This window comes from Meles meles, chromosome 2 (assembly GCF_922984935.1).
Source record: "Meles meles chromosome 2, mMelMel3.1 paternal haplotype, whole genome shotgun sequence".
NCBI lineage: Eukaryota > Metazoa > Chordata > Mammalia > Carnivora > Mustelidae > Meles > Meles meles.
In genome coordinates, this window is record NC_060067.1 from 153,654,447 (window position 1) to 153,677,839 (window position 23,393).

General features: G+C 40.1%; 1 protein-coding gene across 3 annotated transcripts in view; it reads right to left on the reverse strand.

Annotated features, from left to right (window-relative positions):
• Positions 1–23,393, reverse strand: part of INTS9 (integrator complex subunit 9) — a 103,897-nt gene that overhangs the window by 21,899 nt on the left and 58,605 nt on the right. For all 3 annotated transcript variants that reach the window (XM_045998019.1, XM_045998017.1, XM_045998018.1), the window contains 2 exons: positions 16,250–16,370; positions 15,507–15,641 (listed from right to left, as the gene is read on the reverse strand). In XM_045998019.1, the coding sequence (XP_045853975.1) occupies positions 15,507–15,641; positions 16,250–16,370 (256 nt within the window). The remainder of the gene's footprint in view (positions 1–15,506; positions 15,642–16,249; positions 16,371–23,393) is intronic.

Genomic DNA, 23,393 nt, shown 5'->3' on the forward strand with positions numbered 1-23,393 from the left:
CACATATAAATTTTACCTCAACTAAAAAAAAAAAAAAAAGAAGAGCGAGGCGCCTGGGTGGCTCAGTCGGTTAAACATCTGCCTTCGGCTCAGGTCATGATTCCAGAGTCCCACGACAGAGCCCTGCATGGGGCTCCCTGCTCAGCAGGAAGTCTGCTTCTTCCCCTGCCCTTCACCCTGTTCTCATGCTCTCTCTCACTCTCTTCAATAAATAAAATCTTAAAAAAGGAAAAAAAAAGAGCTTCCCATCTCAAATTTCTAGAATGCTTTGTTCTTTTCAAAATGCTATCTCACACATTATCACTGGTGGGTCTCCAACTTGACTGTGTATTAGAATCACTTGGAGGGTCTGCTGAAACATGGATTGCTGGGTGCCAAACCCAGAGTTTCTGACTGAGGTTTGAGGTGGGCCTACGAATTTGCATTTCTAATGAGCTCCCAAGAGACGCTCCTGGTGCTAGTCTTGGGATTGTGCTTTGAGAACCACTGCACCGTGTAATCTGATTCTCAACACAACTCTGCAAAATAAAAACAAGTGTAAAAACTTGAAATAAACACATGAAATAAGTTTACATTATGACAATGCAAGCTGGGACTCAGAGAGCCAAGGTGATTTTCCCAAGTCTCCACGGCAGAGGAGCCAGGAAGAACGCTGAATTAGGAACCAGAAATATAAAGGCTCACTCCCATCCATTCCCTAGTAAAGCCATGGGACCTCAGCTATGGCTCTGAGCTGGGCATAAAGATCACACATGGGCATATCTGTTGACCCATCTTCTTTCCCTGATTTCCGAGAGTCTCATGAACTAATATACACAGTCTTCTTTGTAAACTGTGAAGTCCCACGGGGCACTATTATGGGATACTTAGGATGTCGTATTTTTTTTACTTGGCACAATTTGAATTTAATTTTGATTGTCTCCAGAGCACTTAAAAAAAAAACCCACTGTCTTTTCCAAGGAAATCAGGATGCAAACTGAAACAAAAATGCAGACCCATGGATTGAGATGCTGGAGCTATTTTGTAACCCATCTTCTCTCCTCATTGTCATTTCACATACTCACTGGAACGTAAGAAGAAAAAAACCAGAAACCCAGTTTAGTAAGAAGCCTCACACCTCCTTTCTCTGTTCCACCCAGATTTTCAAATAAAGAAAACTCCAAACGGTAGCACAGCAAAGACCCATCACCTGCAATGTCACCTGAACATACGTGCCTTTTGATGTACATTCTTTTAATACTTTATATAAACACGGATATAGGGGCTTGTTATTTTTTAAATAACAGGATTATAGTTACATAAGCTGCTTTATAACCTGAGAAACATTTCTTTAACACGAAGGCTGAAAAGTATGGTTGTAACAGCTATACGGAATAGATTCTAATTCCTACTTGCACGGATGTACTACACTAATGCATACAAGAGCTTTTCCTCTGCTTGGGCAGAACTGATCTATCTGTAGTTCTCTAAAAAACACATATACATTCAGTGTTTCCAGAGAAGGAAGAAGTACAGGACGGTGGTTTATGGTAGATGTGCAGTGAACCTGGAGAAGTGTGCATATGTAAAACAGAAGAAACTGGAATAGTGACAAAAGGCATCGAACTTTGTTAGACAGCCTATTTAGAAAAGACAATAATTTTCTAAGAACGTTATTAGAACAAGCCAACAATGATCCACAGGGCTGATGGTGAATTCAGAGGGTCTAGGAACCCCCTAAATAGTATATGCAATCTTTGTGTGCCTATGAACACTTTCTCACACATTTGATTGGGTTGTCATATGGGGCTGAAATGAAAACATATAATGGAGAACAAATGTGGCCCTGAAAACATTACCTCTGAACCTCAGCCATCAATGCTGCCTTCCTTTGAAAATTAAATGCCCATAGTAAAAGCCAAAAGCAGTACTACAATATGAATACTGTGGAGTTGGAAATTATGAGAACTAGTTCATGATCAGGTCAGACTACGTGTTTGTTATTTTAGCCCTATACTTGGGAGACCCTTGTTGATTCCCGATGCTACTGTAAAGAATCAGCTTTAAAAGCTTTTTAGTGACACTCTCAGAACCAAGCTGACACCGCCAACATCTCCACTTTACTACCAAAGGGCAAATGTACATATTATTGGTGTCAATGGCAACTCACTGAGTGCTTCCACTGTGTCCAAGATTCAAATAAAAATACCTTACAAAACTGACAGTCACAATCAAGCTTGCAGAATAAAATTTTGAAAAACCCTAGGCCCAAGAAGGCTGTGGTCACTGTGTCCTCTGCTGGTGAATTTACATTGGACACTTTGCACAGAGACTTTGAGAAAAAGGAGACTCAGGCTCTATGTCCTTGAAAGAAGTTTATAATCCAGTTGAAGAAAAAAAAAAGTATCATCAAAAAAGAGGATTTTTGGGGCGCCTAGGTGGTGCAGTTGGTTGAGTGTCTGACTCTTGGCTTTGGCTCAAGTCCAACCTCAGGGTCGTGTGATTGAACCCTATGTCAAGCTCCACACTCAGCATGGCGTCTGCTTGGTTCTCTCTCTTCCCTCTGACTCCCCTCGCCAGTTCTTTCTCTCTTTCAAATGAATAAATCTTTTTTTTTTTAAAGAGGATTATTCAAAAAGCCATAGAAAACCCAATGCGAATTTCAAGAATTTACACTGGGTCCATGAAGGCCAAGAGGAATGCAGAGTAGAGGGCCCCACCAGGCCAGGTGGGACCACTTATACAAGGCTTTCTGGCACATAAAGTTTTGCTTCCGGTTTTCTTTCTTTCTTTGGCTAAGGAACTTAAGACTTGATTTAAGACAGTCTTTGGAATGCCTGCATGACACCCCTTCTTCCCACAGCAAGATGTCCCTTCTACATATGCCCCTGTGGCCTCTAAGACTTTCTCTACCAGCACTAATCAAACTGCATCGTAACTGCCTATTTACTTGTCTGTGTCCCCAATGGGCCTATGGAGCTCTCTGAGGGTAAGGATTTGGCATCCCTAATTCCTAGCAAAATGCCTGGCACACAGCAAATAGTAAACAAATATTTGCTGAATAAATGAATGCACAAAAAATATGGTCTGGTAGGAAATGTGAGAGCATTCCATAATGGGAAATAGTTCACAAGAAGTCAGCAAGGTGAGAATCAGCAAGTCGACTTGGGCAGGAGGGCTGGAACCGGCTGGGCAGAAGGCAGAGAAAGATAACCTGTAGATGTCAAGTGAATTTATTTGGCTGGAACAGAAAGTTTACTCTGGGGCTGAGAAAGAGATTAGTAAAAATGAGGGAAAGTATAACTAGTAAAGAACCAAAAAGGTCAGAATCATGAAAACTGACAGAGTGGGTAGGAAGAAATCAACAGTCTGAAGCAGGAGAGTGACATTTTGGCAACAATAATTATAGGTGCTGAGGAGGGGGTAAGACCAAAAAGAGGGACAGCCTGGACATAAAGGGGGAAAAAGTGTAATTTTATAGAACTTGAGGAGACAGAAGGGGCAGATCCAGCAACATCACAGAAAACCGTTAATAGACAGGTGGGAATGGACCAGATATACTGGACAATGGACAAAGTGAGACCTTGTCAGAAATGCAGACAAAGGGAAATCTGGACACAATGATTTAAAAGAATAAGGAGGCAATAATCAGTCCAGTGTTGGACTGTTGCAAATATTTGGGGGATAACAAAATGGATTATGAGAATAAAAGATAAAACAAAGGTACATGATAGATACGGAGATTTGCTAGGTACCTTTATCAAAGTATTTAACAAAAATGCCAGTTTGTTGGAGTGAGGAAAGTAGAGTGTGTCTAGGACCATGGCTGCGGGACCCCGTAAGGTAAATGGGGAGAGAAGCAAGTAAATAACAAGCACACAATGCAGTGCAAAGCTTCCCTGCCTGTAAAAATTGGTGGTTCGGGAAAGACAGCTTTTTGGTGCTTATACCCTATAATATGACAAAAGATCAAGCAGAGTAAGAAAACAGCAAGACTGCCTTAGAAGCCTAGATGAAAAAAAATTTTAGCAAGTGAATGACCAACAGTGTCAAATGCAGCTGCGAGATGCTGGGGAAAACAGAAAAGAGTCTATTTGGCTGGAGGCTGACTGCTGTTGGGCTACAGAAGTGAAACAGATCTAGGAGGTAAAAGAGGGAGAAAGCCAGGTGCACAAGACTGAGCTGAGCAAGACGACAGGAAAAATCTCATCATGGTTAAGAAAGAATCCGGTGGTGAAGCAAGGAGACAGTCCACTGAAAGCCTTTTCCATATTAAAACTCTTCAAGTTTACTTAAGGCAGAAAAGGAGGAATGAGTGAATGACCCAATGACCTACACTTCTTTGATGAGAGAAAGGAAGACATAAATTTGAGATCATGAAGGACGTCATCTCCAGCTTTCTAAGACCAAATCAAAGCCCGCGCTCCTGTGACATTTCACTAATCCCCCCCAGGAAGGGGGAGAATCCCATGGCTCTTCTCAGTGGATTCCTAATCTGACAGGATTAACCACCTGCACCCTGAAGAAAAAATGTCTTGTAGGTCCTCATCTTATTCCGCTATTGTAACATCTATAAATGTAAAACCTACCCATCTTTGTTCCCCTTCAGCCTAGCATATTTCACTGCCCAAAGTAGGGTTTTAAGAGATGCCATGGACTAAGTGATGGAAGAAGCGATTGAACAAATAAGTCAGTAGCATATTATTTCTGAGATAAGGAAACAGAGTTGACCATTGAACAACATGGGGTGGGGAAACTCGCCTGTAACTTCTGACCAGTGGTGCAAGGGAAGCTTCAACCAGCTGTGTTAAAGTCAGGGTTCTGTGGAAGCAAGAAAATGTCTTTGTTTTGACACTACATCCCAGCTCTGCCTTGTGCTTAAGGTTGACCATGTGGCTTTAATTCCGCAGTTCCATATCGGAGAAAGACAAACACTCCCAGAAACTTCACAAGGACTAAGCCTGATTGTGAGAGCCCTGTAAGGCCAGGCCTGGAGGGAGAAGCAGCGGCCTATAAATATCTCCCAGGGATATCTAGAAGGAAATTAATTTTACATCAGGAGACTAAGGAATGGCTGAAAATGCTGAACATGTACATCCACACGAAGGTTTGGAACAAGTCACATATTTATTACAACAAAATAAAATACATTTAAAAACCCCAAACCAAACTGTAGAGCATCCAGATCAAAGCTCTGCATAAGTAACAACAAAACACTTGGGGAATTCAGAGGGAAGAGAGAGAATATAAAAAACAAAACAGAGCAAAACAAACAAGCCTACCCAAGAAATTGCCTTAGCTCTAGAAACCTGATTAAGGAGTCCAAATTTAAGATAATTTCTTTAGATTAAGAGAAGAATATACATTTATTACTGCCAAAGTCTTTAAGACCTCAGGAAAACAAATCAACAGTTCATCCTGAACTCCCAAGGGAGAAGGATGAGGAAGGAGAGGCAGAGTGAATGCTGGAAGTGTGTGCCTCAAAGGAGACTTTCATAGGCTAGCTACCAACCTTTTCCAGCACTGACAACAATAAGGAATTCCCACTGTGAACGTCATAGGCTTCGGGAATTGACTGAGTAGAAATGACTAATTAATTTTTTAAAAGATTTTATTTATTTATTTGAGAGAGAGCACAAGGTGGGGAGGCAGAAGGAGAGGGAGAAACAGAATCCCCTCTGAGCAGGGAGCCCAACATGGGGCTCAATTCCATGACCTGAGCTGAAGGCAGATGTTTAACCTTAAGACTGAGTCGCCAGCCGCCCCACCAGTTAATTAATTAATTTTTTAAAAAGATTTTATTTATTTATTTGACAGAGAGAGAGAGAGCGAGAGAGGGAACACAAACAGGGGGACAAGGAAAAGCAGGCTTCCCGCTGAGCAGGGAGCCTGATGTGGGGCTTGATTCCAGGATGCAGGGGTCATGATCTGAGCTGAAGGCAGATGCTTAACCCACTGAGCCACCCGTGCCCCATCCCCACCAATTAATTTTTTAAATTAATTTTATTTCTTAAAAAAAATTATTTCCAAGTTCTAACTCAAAAGAGATTCTCAGTCTGATACATAACAACCTGATACATAACCATGGGCTTCTGAGGGCTCTATAAATGTACAGTTGCCAAATAAATGCAAAACATTGTGTAAGTCTGCATGCATATATATATACATATACATATATATACACACACACATATATGTACACACACATATTATATTATAATCATTCTTTTTTCTTTTTTTAAATTTTATTTAGTTTAGAGAGAAAGCATGTGAGCAGGGGGAGAAGCGAAGGGAGAATGAATCTTAAGCAGACTCAGCACTGAGTGTGGAGCCTGACGTAGGACCCAATTTCATGACCCTGAGATCATGACCTAAGCTGAAACCAAGGGTCAGAGGCTTAACTAACAGCCACCCCAGGTGACCCTATTTTAATCATTCTTGCCAGATTTTTACCACCAGGCTTTGGGGTCCCTGGCCCACAAAATGTTAAGAACCACTGCCCTAAGGCATAAGTTCCCATCCACAGCCCTTGCTTTCAAGCCATCTCTCTTCTCATTGTCCCTCACAGCTACCACTCACCTTGCAAAGGAGAGAACTACTTGTCTTGGCCTCATGGCCAAAGGTCAAATGGGAAGGAAACAGCGTGGTGACTGGAAGACCTTGGTCTCCTAAGTTTGTTGCAAGTTCCAAGAGTGTGGGGGAGTCCCCCAGGCCAGGATAGCTGAAGCAGTGGGACAGAAAACTTTCTGGGTCTCTTTTAACAGTCAGAAGAAGGATGGGGAAAAAAGAAAAACAATAAAAAAACCAAACTCAAACCTATTACCAATAGTAACAACAACAACAACAACAAAATGTCTACCACACAATACAATTTCTTGTATTTCAAATCTCAGCCTTAAATGGAAATCCATGTCCTGTTCTAGATTAGTTTCTAAAACTAACCCAAAATTCTGTAGCTCCCCATGTCCAGGTATATGTAGTTTTGTTCTATTATGCAGGTGATTTTCACATCTAAAACTCAAGTCCTAGTCCTGAAGTGAGGCAGCATAGCTAGGAAGCTATTGAAATAATGTGTACCACATTGCTTTTTCAAACCATCATAATAGAAAAGTTGGTGTGCAAATATAAGTTCACAACCCACAAGCCAATCCATTAATTTGACTCCTAACGCCAGGAAGGCTTGGGCTCTAATATTAACCAAAAGTGTGCACTAGTTACTGCTAATGCATTTAAGGGATCTACCCACAGCCACCATCTGTTCTGTTCTATTGTTACGTCTTTAAACTGTGTCTTATGCCTTCTTTTTGGGCAGAATGCACATCTATTTGGAGTAGGTATTTTTCAGGAAAAAAATTTTTTTAACTTAAATGTCTAACTGTGAGAAAACAGATAACTTCTTGCATATCCGTATGATGGAATACTAGGCAGATATCAAACATGTATGGAATACTAATGAACTGAGGAGTGCTCATTACATAGTTAATGGAAAAAAGCAGAAAACCAGACTGCAAAGAGTTCTCTCTTGATGGTAGGATTATCACAATTTTTATTGCTTTCTCTGAGATTTTTGTACTTTCCATAACTACTACAATAAATACAAATTAATCTTCTAATCAGAAATATAAGGAATAATATTTTAAAACAAAACAAAAATTCCACTAGAGTTCCCAACAAGATAAAGTCAACACAAGCTGCTGGCTCTCTTCTAGAATCTAAGCTGAGAGAAAGCAAAGAAATAAGGGCATCTGACAATTTTGAGAAACTAAACCACCATCATGAATTCCTGGGGAAACCATGGGTGCTGGAATGGGGACAAAATGGCAAGCAAGAGCCAGAGCTGGGCACTGCAGGAAAAATACAGGCGGGCAAGGAACTCTTTGTCCTTTTCTCTCTCCTCCATACTACCATTGGCAGACTGTGGCGGGTTCCAACACACTGTGAGGCGGAAAATACCAGAACAGTGGGGTGAGTGTTTAAAAAAGGGATAGGCAGCCCTACCAGCCCTTCCTTGCTCCCTCATACTATGAGGCTAAGTGATACAAGGCTCAGTGGTAACAAGTAAGGAAGACAAATTCTGGTGGAAAAAAGCAGTGCCTAGAGCAGAGGTACAAAAGAGTTCCCTGAAGTCCAGGTAGTAAGAGCTGACAGGGAAATAAAACAAGACCACTGAGGAAAGCAACACCTACTAAATATAATAAGCTAAAAACTGACCCCACATGGAGAATTAATAAACCAGATGGGACAGTAGAATATGCATTAAAAAAGTCCACACGCAAATAAAAATTAGTAAAATAAAAATGATTAAGTATAAAGAAAAACATCTGAAAATACTATGTCTAAAAGTACAATCATTGACATAAAGAATTCAACACATAGGTTAAAAGAGCAGTATGTATAAAGCCAAAGAATGAATTCATGAGCTGGAAGATCAAGTTGAGGAGACCTTTCAGGAGGCTTTAAGAAGGAGATGGGGGGGGGGGGGCGGGAAGAGAGCAAGGTAGAAAAGACAGAAACTTCTATACTAGAAGTTTCATAAGGAGGGAAAAAAAATTAACCAGAAGGAATAAATAGGGGCACCTGGGTGGCTCAGTGGGTTAAGCCTCTGCTTTCGGCTCAGGTCATGATCTCAGGTCCTGGGATCGAGCCCCGCATTGGGCTCTCTGCTCAGCAGAGAGCCTGCTTCCTCCTCTCTCTCTGCCTACTTGGATCTCTCTCCCTATATTAAATAAATAAATAAATAAATAAATAAATAAAATCTTAAAAAAAAAAAAGGAATAAATAATTTTAACAATGATTAAGATTCTGTGTTAAAGGAAACTGCAAGATTTCTCAAGTATTATACTGATAGAAAAAAAATACACATTTAAGATACATCATAGTAAAAATTAAGAGTACTGAAGACAAAGTGAAAATTCTAAAAGCAGATCCCACAAAGGAACACAAATCTAAAGGGCTTCACAGTTTTTTTTTCTTTTTAAAGATTTACATTATTTTTTGAGAGAAAGGGAGCAAGCAGGGGGAGGGGCAGAGGGAGAGAGAGAATCCTCAGACTCCTTGCTGAGCTCAGAGCTCAACGTAGGGCTCAGTCCCGGGCCCCTGAGATGGCAGAAGCCAGAATCAAGAGTTGGTTGCTTAAATGAGGGAGCCACCCAGGTGCCCCAGGGCTTTGCAGTTCTTAACAGCAACAAGTGTACAAGTGGAAAATGAAGAAATACCTTCAAAACTTTATAGTTCCAAAGTTCTTTTCCTTGAATTTTATATCTATCCAAGCTTTCATTTACATGTAAGGAAATACTAAAGATGTTCTCATACTTTAAGACCTCAGAAGAGTTACCATTTTAGGACTCTCTTGGTGAACATTCCTCAAGTATTCCTAGAAGACGGAAAGCAAATCTAGAAGGATTATGAGATGTATGGGAAATCAGGTTGGGAAAAAAAAAAACCAAAACAAAACTCAGTAAGGTTCACTGTTGTCTATAATAAGCAATATATTCAGTACTCTATATGCATTCTAAATAACCCAGAATTAAAATTCCAGACAGTATGAACATGGTGGAAGGGTGGTAGGATGGGGAGGAAGAAGAAAAAGATGGCAGAGACAAGAGGAAGACGTGGCTCTGGAGGGAAAGAAAAAGATACTGATAAGCTCAGAATACTCAAAGAAAAAATAAGTTAAGGAAAAACCCAGAAGAATAAAAATCAAATACATGTGTTCAAACTTACAGAAAGAAATTTAGCCATCTAAAAGCAGGGAAGAAAGGACAGGGAAAAGAATGAACTAAAAATACCATGAAATAACTGCAAAAACAAGCCCTCGATACAACAGTAACTACAGGAAATATAAATAGTTTCATTGGGGCACCTGCGGGGCTCAGTTGGCAGAGCGTCTGCCTTTGGCTCAGGTCATCATCCCAGGGTTCTGGGATGGAGCCCTGCACTGGGATCACTGCTCCCACGGGAGTCTGTTTCTCTCTCTCCCTCTGCCCCTCCCCCTGCTCATGCTTGTGCTCTCTTTCTCTAAAATAAATAAATAAAATCTTAAAAACAAACAAATAGTTTTAATAATCAAAAGACCCTCGTGGTTAAAAAAGAAAAAAGAATCAAGGCTCCTGGGTGGCTCAGGTGGTTAACGTCTGACTCTTGGTTTTGGCTCAGGTCATGATCTTGGGGGCCCTGGGACTGAGTCCTGCCTCAGGCTCCGCACTCAGTGGGGAGTCTGCTTGAGGATTCTTTCTTCTCCCACTTGCATGAGGGTTCTCTCTAAAATAAATCTTAAAAAAAAAAAAAAAGAAAGAAAATCCCTTACTATACTGTCTACATGGGATTCACTTAAAAAGGATACAGAAGGAATGAAAAGAAAGGGATGGAAAATACCAGGCAAATATGGAGTGGGGAGAAAGTCTTTTGGCTTTTAATGCAATTTTGATAGAAAAAAAAAATAAGCAACCTGATAAAACATAATGATCATGAACATACATACCTTTGACTACACAGCTTAAAAATAGAAGAAATAAAAACTGGGTTAAGCCTCTGCCATCGGCTCAGGTCATGATCCCAGAGTCCTGGGATCACATTGGGCTCTCTGCTTCGCGGGGAGCCTGCTTCCTCCTCTCTCTCTCTGCCTGCCTCTCTGCCTACTTGTGATCTCTGTCTGTCAAATAAATAAATAAATAAATAAATAAAATCTTAAAAAAAACAAAACAAAACTGGTGAAAGTACATGGAGAAACTGATCAACAAACAACACATCCTTTCAGAAACTGGAAGCTAAACAAAAATATGAAAGACCAGAATAACACAATAAACTCAAATGAGTAAATACATACAGAAAAATTTTCATTCAACAGTGAATGCAGTCTTTTCCCACATACACAGGACACTTAAAAAACAGACTGTGTTTCAATGTAACTTCAATGAATTAGTAAACTCTTATCCAAATGCAGGCAGGCAGGCAAGAAGGAAGGAAGGAAGGAGGGAGGGGGGAAGGAATTAAGAAAAGGAAAGGAAAGGAAAGGAAAGGAAAGGAAAGGGAGAAAGAAATCCAGAAACATTTAAGTATGACTTGAAAAAAGTCTCTCATCTAACCCTAAGTCTAATCATATTGGATGGACTAGGAACAAAGAGACAAGCACTATAAAACAAACTTTGGCTACTTAAATTATAAACATTATGAAGGAAATTATGATATACTTAGAGATGAATGACAGAGCACTATGTATCAACAATTTAACAGAGTTAAATGATACTAACAGAGAAACTGATTGCTTTAAGTACACTTATTGAAAAGCACAGAAGGATGGAAACAAATAAGGTACGTATTAAAAGAAAAGCAACAGAGTAAACCCAAAGATGGGAGGAAGGAAATAATAAAGGACAAAAGAGAGAATAAAAATACAACAATTAAAAGCAAAAACTTATTCTCTGAAGAAAATCACTAATGCAGACATACTTACCAATTTATTCTAGAAGTGTTTTTTTTTTTTCCTAAAGATTTTATTTATTTGACAGAGAGAGAAATCACAAGTAGGCAGAGAGGCAGGCAGAGAGAGAGGAGGAAGTAGGCTCTCCGAGGAGCAGAGAGCCCGATGTGGGGCTCCATCCCAGGACCCTGAGATCATGACCTGAGCCGAAGGCAGAGGCTTAATCCACTGAGCCACCCAGGGGCCCCTATTCCAGAAGTGTTTTAAAAGCATATATTGAGATCAAATATGGCTTATCCCAAGACTACAAGGACAGTTAAATATAAGAGAAGCTAATATTGTAATTCACTACATTACTGGTCTAAAGGAAAAATATCACATGATTATCTTACAGACTCAAAAAAAAGCATTTGGTAAAGTACAACATCTACATTTGATCTTTAAACATCAGAAAATTGGGAAGAGAGGAGAAACTCCTGCTAGCTAAAACAAGGAGTAAGCCAGCTATTTAATGAAGAAGCTACAAAAGCATTCCCTTTAAAATCTAGTACAGACAAGGCTGCCACTATCATCACTTCTGTCTACTTGGGACTACAGTACGTAGTTGGTAAGACGGGAACAAAGAAAGAAAAGAAAATAGGATTGGAAGAAAAGTGACAAAACTGTTACTTCTTTGCAGATAGTATCTCCATCAATAGATAAATATTAGAATATAAGAATTCAGTACATTGTTGAATATCAGATCAATCAGAAAAATTCATACTGAGATGTTCTGCTCAGTAAAAGCTAACTCTCTCCTTCCATTTGGGATACTATATTTTTGTGGGCGTCAATTCTCCAACTCTTCATATCTTTTTTTTTTTTTTAAGATTTTATTTATTTGACAGAGAGAGAGACAGTGAGAGAGGGAACACAAGCAGGGGAGTGAGAGGGGGAGAAGCAGGTTTCCTGCTGAGCAGGGAGCCTGATGTGGGGCTCAATCCCAGGACCCTGCGATCATGACCAGCTAGCTGAAGGCAGCTGCTTAAGTACTGAGCCACCCAGGCACTCTCTAACTTTCCTTTTTTTTTTTTTTTTTAAGATTTTATTTATTTATTTGCAGACAGAAATCACAAGTAGGCAGAGAGGCAGGCAGAGAGAGAGAGAGGGAAGCAGGCTCCCTGCCGAGCAGAGAGGCCGATGCGGGACTTGATCCCAGGACCCTGGGATCATGACCTGAGCCAAAGGCAGAGGCTTTAACCCACTGAGCCATCCAGGCGCCCCTCTAACTTTCCATTCTTATTCAAGATCATTTTTCTTCCTTCCACTTTCTATTGGGTAAATATTCCCGCAACTCTTCAGCTCCCCTTCAGCTCTTTACAGACTTTAAAAAATCTGATGCTCCTCTAATTTGTCTCCAGGCTTGCCATCACATCCAAGTTCCAGTTCTCTATTTTCATCTGTCACCAGTGTCCACTCAAATTCCTATTCATCATAACCACTACCCTCTCCTGAAATCAGAACCCCCTCTGCCAACTCCACATCGACTGGATTAGTGTCATCATCACCATTCTCAGTATCATCTAAGCATGAAATCTCTGGCCTGTATTTTTCCTTCCCCGAAGACAGAAAGCATTCAATAAGCATTTATTGAATTAAAGACCTGCCAGAGTCTTCTCTGTCACGCCATTCTTCCCATGTCAGGCTTAATCCAAAGTGCCACTCCCCTCTACTTATTAGCTTATGAGATCACAACAGCAGCCTATTCTTCCCAGTTGGGGAGATTCCACTCAAGTAGGTCAGCGGCTGGCCTTTCCTGTAAAGTTTAACTCTAAAGTAGAACTTTGCTGATACACTGTGCAAGCGGCCATACATAATCCATTACTAAATGCATGTGATTCCACTGCAATAAGACATTATTTACAGATACAGGTGGCAAGCCAAACTTGGTCCATGGGCCATAGTCTGCTGACCTACAAAGCGGAGTATTAAGTTTTTCTCCAAACCTAAACTTTTCTTATCCTTGCTAATTCAATATAGAATCCAATTATCTGGGTAAAAGAAAATCTAATTCATTATTTTTTTTTTACATACAACCCTGGTTACCAGCTAGAAATTAAAATTAATTACTTAGGTATGCTGCTCATCACTTTCAAGACCTTATTTTTCCTTTAAATTTACGAACCTTGGAAGAATAATTTACTAGAAATTACATCAGTAGTACTGTAAAGGCTTTGATCTAAGCAGGACAAATCAGAAGAGTTGGCACCCAACTAATCTTTCTGTCTTTTATGGAAGAATATATCAAGAATGATAGAAGCTGCCAATAAAGTATTTTGATTCAATGAAGCGGATTAAGATGACACTGATGGGCTTTTGATTTCAATAAGCGGGAAAGGCCTAGAATTCTGCTAGCTATAGGAAAAAATAGAAACTTGTCCCCTCTAGATCTTGAGATGAAACTTGATTATAAAAGAAGGTATGAAAAAAGCCAATACAAAGTGGTAGCTCAGATGCATCCTTTGTTCTAAACCTATAGCAGTCATTTTTCCCTTTCATATTAAAATAGGATATGAAAAAAAAAAAAAGTATTTTAGCCTTTGCTAGGTCGGAGGCAGATTCAAGTAAATTGTGTGCTTTCTGTTTGTCACAATAAATCTGTGTGAAGGCCAAAAAAAAAAAAAAAAAAAAATGGATATGGACTTCCCCAATTTATCTACATATGTACCCATCCATCAGCTGACATCTAATCTCTGCCCCTCCTTTGCAAACATGGAAAGAATCAAGATTTATGAAATGAACAATAATACCTAAAAAGGAATAAAGAATACATTTGTAACAACGGTTATATACTTAGCTACTTGCCAAATAAAACTGTTAGTGAACAACCAACTTAAAATCTCCTAATAGCTTCCCTCTACATGTTAATATAAAACCCAGGGGCGCCTGGCTGGTGCAGTCAGTTGGACATCCGACTCTTGGTTTCAGCGCAGGTCATGATCTCCGGGTCGTGAGATCAAGCTCTGTGCTTAGTATGGAGTCTGCTTGAGATTCTTTTTCCTTCTCCCTCTGCCCCTCACACTCACGCTCTCTAAAATAAATAAATAAATCTTTAAAAATAAAGTCCAATTTCTCATCATGGTCTACAAAGTCCACGTGACATGGCTCTGTGAATCTCATGGACATTCCTACGGACTGAACTCAGCACACTGCAGTCACAATGGCCTCTCAGCTCTTCTGAACATGGATTCATGAGCTGGGACTGTGCCTGTGGGTCAGATGAGTGCTTGATACAGAGGAGACCCTCAATAAAGAAATAATTAATATTTGCTCAGTAAACGAGTGACCATTTCTGTTCCATATCAGGCTATGGTAACTGCAAGTGGTGGAAAATCTCAGAAACCCAGAGATGAACCTAAAGACAGCAGGATCTTACAGAGGAACTTGCAACCCTAAATACTGGGATGTGAAAAGTCTAACTTTCATGAAGAGGGTCTACAGAATACAAAGCTTCAGTTGAGCAAGACAAGCTCTAGAGATCTGCTATATAACACCGTACCTAGAGTCAATAAGATATAGTACAAAAATTATCAAACGGATGGATCTCATGTTCAGCATTCTTATCCTAACAACAACAACAAAAAAAGGATACACGTAGAAACCAAAATTAGTAAGATTTAAAAACAACTGATGAAGAAAGACAATTATCATATGATCTCCCTGATATGAGGAAGTTGAGAGGCAAAGTGGGGGGTTTGGGGGGTAAGGAAGGAAAAAATGAAACAAGATGGGATCGGGAGGGAGACAAACCATAAGAGACTCTTAATCTCACAAAACAAACCGAGGGTTGCTGGGGGAGAGGAGTAGGGGGAGGTTATGGACATTGGGTAGGGGGGTAGGGTAGGGTTGGGTTATGGACACTGGGGAAGGTATGTGCTATGGTGAGTGCTGTGAAGTGTGTAAACCTGGCGATTCACAGACCTGTACCCCTGGGTCTAATAATACATTATATGTTAATAAAAAATTGAAAAACAAAACAAAACAAAAAACAATTGATGATACTCTGGATACATTATGAATTTGGGTTAAATGACCAAAAACCTGAGTGTTAAAAGAGAATTAGAATTACCTGGGGATGTGTGGTAAGCAAGGAGGATCCGGAAACGTACGATACTTTCTCATAATGGGATTGGATAATCCAGTTGGAGCTTCCAAGGGCATAGCCTGAGCTTAGCGGAGTCACCTGGACTGCACCAAAAAGCTCCTAGAAAAGAGCCACAGTAAGAATGTGTGATGAGCTTTCAGCAGTGCAGTCACATCAGGCAACTCTTTGCAGGAAAAAAACCCAGAAATATCCTTGTACACTTAGATAAAGAAAATTTAAAGTAAAACAGAAAATATAAAGTAAAGCAAAAACCAAAACAAAACAATGGAGACCATATAGGTAGACCCAGAAAGAAATCCTACAGTCTTGATTTGCCCCCTCTCTGAGTTTCAGCCTAGCCACATATACCAGGCACTCAGGCTTTACTCATCAAAAGAGAGAGACGACAGATGAGAGAGAAATAACTTGGGTTTTCTTTTTTTTTTTTTAGGCTAGGCATTAATCTCTTGGTCATTCTATACTGAGTGGCTCTGGGTAGAAGTTAACAAAAATGGGAATCCTTAACTATCCCATCAGAGTTCAAAAGTTTTACTTGCCAAACAGCTTCTTGATCTGTTTTATACTCTCTATTTCCTATTTCACTTGTCTAAAACCTATAAAGTTGGACCCACTGTTCTGAAGTGAATAGGGTGAGATCTCCTCCTCCCAAAGGGTAACAATACGAATTGAAAGCATTCATGTATCACTTAAAATCATTTAACACTCACAATTTTCTGAGAATATCCCACCAGCTGGATTTTGCTAAGGGCAGAGTTCACCTCTTGCATTGTATAGCATCTTCTCCAGGTTGATACTTCCACTGCGTCCTTGAGTGGAGAAGGCAACAGCCTGTAAATGCATCACAATGCCAACTTTTTACGTTATTGCGGATTTCTTTCAAGTAATCTGTCCATTTCTCTAAACGTACTGGCATAGAATTGTGTATAGGATTCTTCTGTAATCATTTTATTTCTGTAAGGTTGGTAGTACTGTCCCCCTCTCATTCTGATTCTAGCAGTTTGAGTATTCTTGTTTTTTCTTTGTCAATCTAGCTAGAGGTTTGCTAGTTTTGTTGATCTTAAAAACAACAACAACAACACTTTTCTCTATTCTTTTTCTATTTTTTATTCTGTTTATCCAGCATATAGCTAGATATTGTGTGTGTTTTATTTTTTAATCTAGTCTGGTCATCTCTGCCATTTGGACTATTTAATCTACTCACATTTCTTGATACAGCTGGATTATGTTTACCAATTTTTGTTTTCTCTGTCTCATGTCATTTTTGTTCCTTTGTTCCTGCTTTTCTATTTACCCTTTGATACTAAGTAAGTATTTTCTGATGCTGCCTTTTAATTTCCTTCATGGTTTTTCACTGTATTTTTCTGAGTTATTTCCTTAGTGGTTGTTCTAGGGCTTATCATATATGTCTTAACACAGAACATTTCTACATGACATTTCAAATTTCTGTTCATGAATGATAAATGAAATACACTTCATTCATGGGCCTGCAAAGCTATAGAAAAGGACTGAGTTAAACATAGTTGAGGCCTGGCATAAAGGAGGAGAATAAAACACAATTTGTAACTTTTCAGATCAGCATCAGGAGTATACCTTAAAACAAGCAAACAGAACTCTGTCATTAGAAAAACACTGTGTCATTTGTTCTAACAGAATCAGGAACAGATCTGGGTAAGTGACTTTCCTGAGATTCTCTGTTTAAATAGGTCAAGGAACTTCTGGTCAACTGAAAAGTGTGCATTAGCTTTGCTCTCTCTCCTGAAATACCACTGAACATAGTAAAGAGCTTTACACACACACACACACACACACACACACACACACAACCCTTCAAGACAAAGAGAATAAGAGGCAACAGCAACAGCATTTTATTTATTTTTTTATAAGTGACTTTTTTTTTTTTTTTTTTTATTTGACAAACAGAGATCACAAGTAGGCAGAGAGGAAGGCAGAGAGAGAGGGGGAAGCAGGCTCCTTGCTGAGCAGAGAGCCCGATGCGGGGCTCGATCCCAGGACCTGGGATCATGACCTGAGCCGAAGGCAGAGGCTTTAACCAATGAGCCACCCAGGCGCCTCAGCAACAGCATTTTATAAAGTGGAAAGTAAAAAGACAACTGACTTAGCAGATACAGGAAAATTTAATTCATATTAATTTATACTGCAGAACCCATAAAAAGGTCAGCAATCTGAAACAATAGGCATGTGTGGAAGTGAGGTTGAAGGTGAGCCTAAAAACAAGAGGATCTGATAAGAAATAGAACCTTCCAGTTCTCTTCACCTAGTCCAGATAGTTCAGCAACTGCCTCTTCCCTTCCCACACATGTTGCTAGAGGTTGTTCTCTGGAGAAATTAAAAATCAAAGTCTAGACTAGGGGAAACCATCATATCTAGAGACAGCTTTGTTAATAAGCAAAAGTTTATATACTAAGAGTAACAATTTTCTTCTCATAAGGCTCTCAGAACAGTATTAGTCAGGCTTATATCCTCCAGGGTAGTTGACCAGAAGAAACTTCTCTGAACAATTTGATCGGCACCAAGGGAAAAAATCAACTAAAAGATATTGACACTGGAGGGTTCATGATAAAATGGCCCAACCTGCTTACAGTATGGTAAAGTCTAGAATTCAACAAGTCCTAACTCATGGCACAGACTTTCTCATCAGTTTTTTACTGTCCAACTCCTAAACATGGCCAATAACCAAGGATCACCACATGCTTGAAGAGTTTCTAAAATGACAAAGGCCAAAACAAATGAAGGGAGGAGGAGAGGAAATAAATTAGGCTAGTAGCATAAAACTATCTATTTTTTAAAAGGATTTATTTATTTATTTGACACAGAGAGAGAGAGAGAGAGAGAGAGAGATAGAGATCACAAGTAGGCAGAGAGACAGAGAGAGAGAGAGAGAGAGAGAGAGGAGGAAGCAGGCTCCCCGCTGAGCAGAGAGCCTGATCTGGGGTTTGATCCCAGGACCCTGGGATCATGACCTGAGCCGAAGGCAGAGGCTTTAACCCACTGAGCCACCCAGGCGCCCATCATAAAACTTTAAAAGATACTATCATTACTATCCTTAGAGAGATAAATAAGATAGACTAAGAAATGAGAAGTGACTTCTATTAAAAAAAAAAAAAAGCTGTCTTTCTCCGATTGACTTATTTCACTAAGCATGATACGCTCTAGTTCCATCCACGTCGTCGCAAATGGCATGATTTCATTTCTTTTGATGGCTGCATAGTATTCCATTGTGTATATATACCACATCTTCTTTATCCATTCATCTGTTGATGGACATCTAGGTTCTTTCCATAGTTTGTATATGTGCTGCCGAAGCGAGCACATCTTTCCATAGTTTGGCTATTGTAGACATTGCTGCTATAAACATTCGGGTACACGTGCCCCTTCGGATCACTATGTTTGTATCTTTAGGGTAAATACCCAGTAGTGCAATTGCTGGGTCATAGGGTAGTTCTATTTTCAACCTTTTGAGGAACCTCCATGCTGTTTTCCAGAGTGGTTGCACCAGCTTGCATTAGCATTAAAAGAATAAAAAAGCTCTTGGACATAAAAATATGACAGTATACAGACAACAAAAGCCTACCAACAAAACCTATCAAAATTTCTAATAAGTTAAGAACAAAAAAATTACACAAGACACAAAAGAGCCATATAAAATCAGAAAAGCTTCAAAACAAGGTGACAGAACTTAATAAAGAGTTGAAATTTAAAAAATTTTTTCAATAATGAAGACTAAATTAACAGAAACATAAGAGTGGATAAACACCCAACAGGTAAGAAGAACATAGGAAGAAAAGATTAAATGCTAAAAAGAAATGAAGTGATAAACAGACTTTGAAAGGAAGTGACAGATAATGAACACAGGCAAGGAAGAAGCAAAATACAGAGAACAAGAGTCCCTATCAGAAATCCAAACAAGGGAACAGAACAAATACTAAAAGCTCTAATTGCTAAAATAAAAAGAGGCTTGGAGTTCAATACTGAAGGGACACACTGCATACCTGAGAATACTGACCCAGAAGAAGTAACACCAGATATATTCTGGGAAAATATTTACACTTTAAATAAACTTTAGGGCAGCTAGGCAGAAAGAGTGAATGCCTTACAAGGGAAAAATACAATACCAGAGTTTCAATAGCAGTGCTGTTTTACTCAAAGAAAAAAAACAGTAAAATATTGAAGACATTCAAAGAAAAAAAATGCAAGCCAAAGATTATACATTAACAAAACTGACTCTCAAGTTTATAGAGCACAGATAAACAATTATTAACCTGCAAGAACTCAGTTCTTGTTTTTTTAGACTGGGGGGGGGGTGGTGTCAGCAAACATGTTTTGTAAAAAGCCACAGATATTTTAAGCTCTGTAGACCACAGTCTGTCACATCATTCAACTTAGCTGTGTAATGCCCCTGACTGTATATGCATTAGTGTGGCTCTGTGCGAATCAAACTTTACCTGTAACTGTGGCAGGCCAGATTCGGCCCATTAAATAGGGGCTTGGCCACAGCTGGAACCTCTGTTCTGGATGGTAAGGACCCACTAAGCACTCAGCACGTGAGTCAAAACTGTCCTTTATTAAGACACATCATCACAAATTTAAGGAACAAGAAAATTCTTAAAGTTTCCACAAAGGAATAAGTGGGATACATACGAAAGATATAGACTCAGACCAGTAACTGGACTTTTCAATGGCATTTCCAGAAGCTAAAGAAAATTGTTATCACATCTAGACTTCTACCCACTGGAGGGTAAAGGTAGAACTAAGGCATTTTAGATAGGCAGGGGCTCAGAAAATTGACCTTCTGTGCATTCTTCCTCAGGATGTCCCCAGCAAAATGAAGGCATGAAGAAAGACCCAGGAAATAGAGCTTCCAACAGAAGAAAGAGCTGAAGATATCTTCAGGATAATGGTGAAGAAAATCCTAAACTGGGAGCCATGCAGCAAGTCCAAGAGCGGCTGGATCAGACTGGGGAAAGACAGAAGGCTCTGGGAGAGGATTTCCAAGAAGATAAAATTGTTACAACACTCAGCGAGTTTGAACGTACTGAGGAGAGACCTATGCAAATGGCAGAGAGGCTGGAGATAAATCAGTAAGAAGTACTAGGAAACTAAGCAAATAAGCAAACAAGAGCCCTATTAACTCAAGGGAAAACAAAAAGTTGTGCAAGAAAGAAAAAATAATACTAACAATGTTATGTGGCCAGTGAGTTTAGCTAACCTAGCATATAGATCACATTGTTCCAATACTTTTCACCTTTGTTTCTCCAGCAACAAAATACTAATAATTCTTCCTTTTACTTTCTGCATAAACAGACACAAGATTTTATTTCACTTATCTATCCTATGTACACTGGACTGCTTTAGGTTTTATAATATTTATTCAATAAATATTTAGCCCTGACTATGGCCATAGCATTGAAGTCCTGTAAGAGATATTAACAGGAACAACAGAAAGGCCTCTGCTTAAGTCCAGAAAATTTTTACAATGGTACAAGGCAGTAAAGAGATGTCAAAAGCCATGAGTCATCCCTGCTTGCAGACTTGCCTTTCCTCACCAAAGGGTCTAAATGATACATTAAAAATGCAAATCTAGGGAGCCTGGGTGGCTCAGTGGTTTAAGCCGCTGCCTTCGGCTCGGGTCATGATCTCAGGGTCCTGGGATCGAGTCCCACATCGGGCTCTCTGCTTGGCAGGGAGCCTGCTTCCCTCTCACTCTCTCTGCCTGCCTCTCTGCCTACTTATGATCTCTCTCTGTCAAATAAATAAATAAAATCTTTAAAAAAAAATGCAAATCTACACACACACACACACACACACACACATACACACACACCTCCTCTCCTTCACTTTAATGGCTTTCCATTAAATTCAGGATAAAATCCAAGGCTCTCAGCATGACTTTATAAGGCCCTTCTTTATCTGGGTCCTGCCTCAGCCTTTGTTCTATAAACTGAGCTACAAACAGCTCTCTCGGTGCCAGGCTCCCTCAAGCCTGTAACCCACCACACTGTCTTCTTCTGATTTCGCGTGGACAACACTTACTCGTTTAAAATCTATACCATTTGTCACTTTTTCTCAGGTGTTGTGATAGCGGTCAAGGCCAGGTGCACATCTCACGTACTCTTTGGGAACATGGCCTGACTGTGTATAAGAGACAGGGAAGTGGCACAGAAGGCCCTTCTGGAAGGCTCCCAGCGGGGGCTGCTGCCACTGCTTCTTTTCTCCTTCCACATTCCTGCTGACTCTCTGCCAACCCCTCAGAGGAAGGAGAGGTTTCTCTCCCAGGCACAGGATGGAAAAAAACAGGATTTACAGACTTGTCTGTGTATAAATTCCAGTGTTACCTCTTCACCTCTGAGCCTCAGTTTACTCATTTGTGAAATAGGGAGAGCAGCACCTTTCTTTCAGAGTTGTTCTGTGAGGGTTAAATGACATAATGTATGTGAGTGTCTGACACAGAGCAGATGCTGAATACAGATGGTCTCTAAACCACCCCCTATCCCAGATGCAGCCACCACAGCTGAGGAGTATATGCGGTTTCCCACAATACCACGGTAAATAAATTTCAGCCCGGGGTGAATTAGTTCAATGAGCAGCAATGACTCTGAACTTGAGTGGCCCAAGCACTGCTCTACATGGTCTCAAGGAAAAATCTAAGCTACTCTCCTGCTTTAGTTCCTCCTTTAAATTCCTCAGGATCAGGGAGCACCAGGGCTTGGGCCCCTAGAGCTGACCTTCATTAAAAATAAAGACTTATTTTGGGATGGGTAGGAGCAGAAAGGTTTCTTAACTTTATGCCAGAGCAGGAAGGCTATTATGGGAGTGGCCTGAGAGGGTGGGGCGGATGATAAATAACGCCTGCAGCCCAACCGCATCTTTCCACCTAGGTGAATTTGCTTTACACTGCTCTCAGCTTTGCCAGGCTGCTGCAACTGAGTCACCTCCGTTAGAGGGTGAGCAAAAAGTCATACACAAGGGGGCGCCTGGGTGGCTCAGTGGATTGAGCCGCTGCCTTCGGCTCAGGTCATGATCTCGGGGTCCTGGGATGGAGCCCCGCATCGGGCTCTCTGCTCCGCAGGGAGCCTGCTTCCTCCTCTCTCTCTGCCTGCCTCTCTGCCTACTTGTGATCTCTCTCTGTCAAATAAATAAATAAAATCTTTAAAAAAAAAAAAAAGTCATACACAAGGCTTGATTAGACCCTATTTCTTCCTTCCTTCTTTCCTCCCTCCCTTTCTTAAGTTCTTTATTTAAATTCAGTTTAGTTAACATATATTGTATTGTTAGTTTCAGGGGTAGAATTTAGTGATTCATCAGTTGCATATAACACCCAGTTTCATTATATCAAGTGCTCTCCTTAATGCCCGTCACCCGATTACCCCTTCCCCCCACCAGCAACCCTCAGTTTATTTCTTAGAGTTCAGCATCTCTTATGGTTTGCTTCTTTCCCTAGTTTTATCTTATTTTTTCTTTCCCTTCCCCTATGTTCAACCGTTTTGTTTCTTTAAAAATTCCACATATGAGTGAAATCATAAGGTATTTGTCGTTCTCTGACTGACTTATTTCACTTAGCATAATACTCTCTGGTTCCATCCATGTTGTTGAAAAGGGCAAGATTTTATTCTTTTTGATGGCAGAGTATTATTCCATTCTATATATTAGACCCGCTTTCTTTACTATGCATTTCCTTCCCATCCCTTGACAATCACCACTGCCATTCTGCAAACAACATCTGGGCTTTACTTTCTTCCCTTGATGCCCCTTCCCAGCATACTCTCCCCCCTTCCCACCTAGGACAAGGTCCTACAAAAATTAAGCAGATTAAAATCTGGAGTAGTCTTTCTT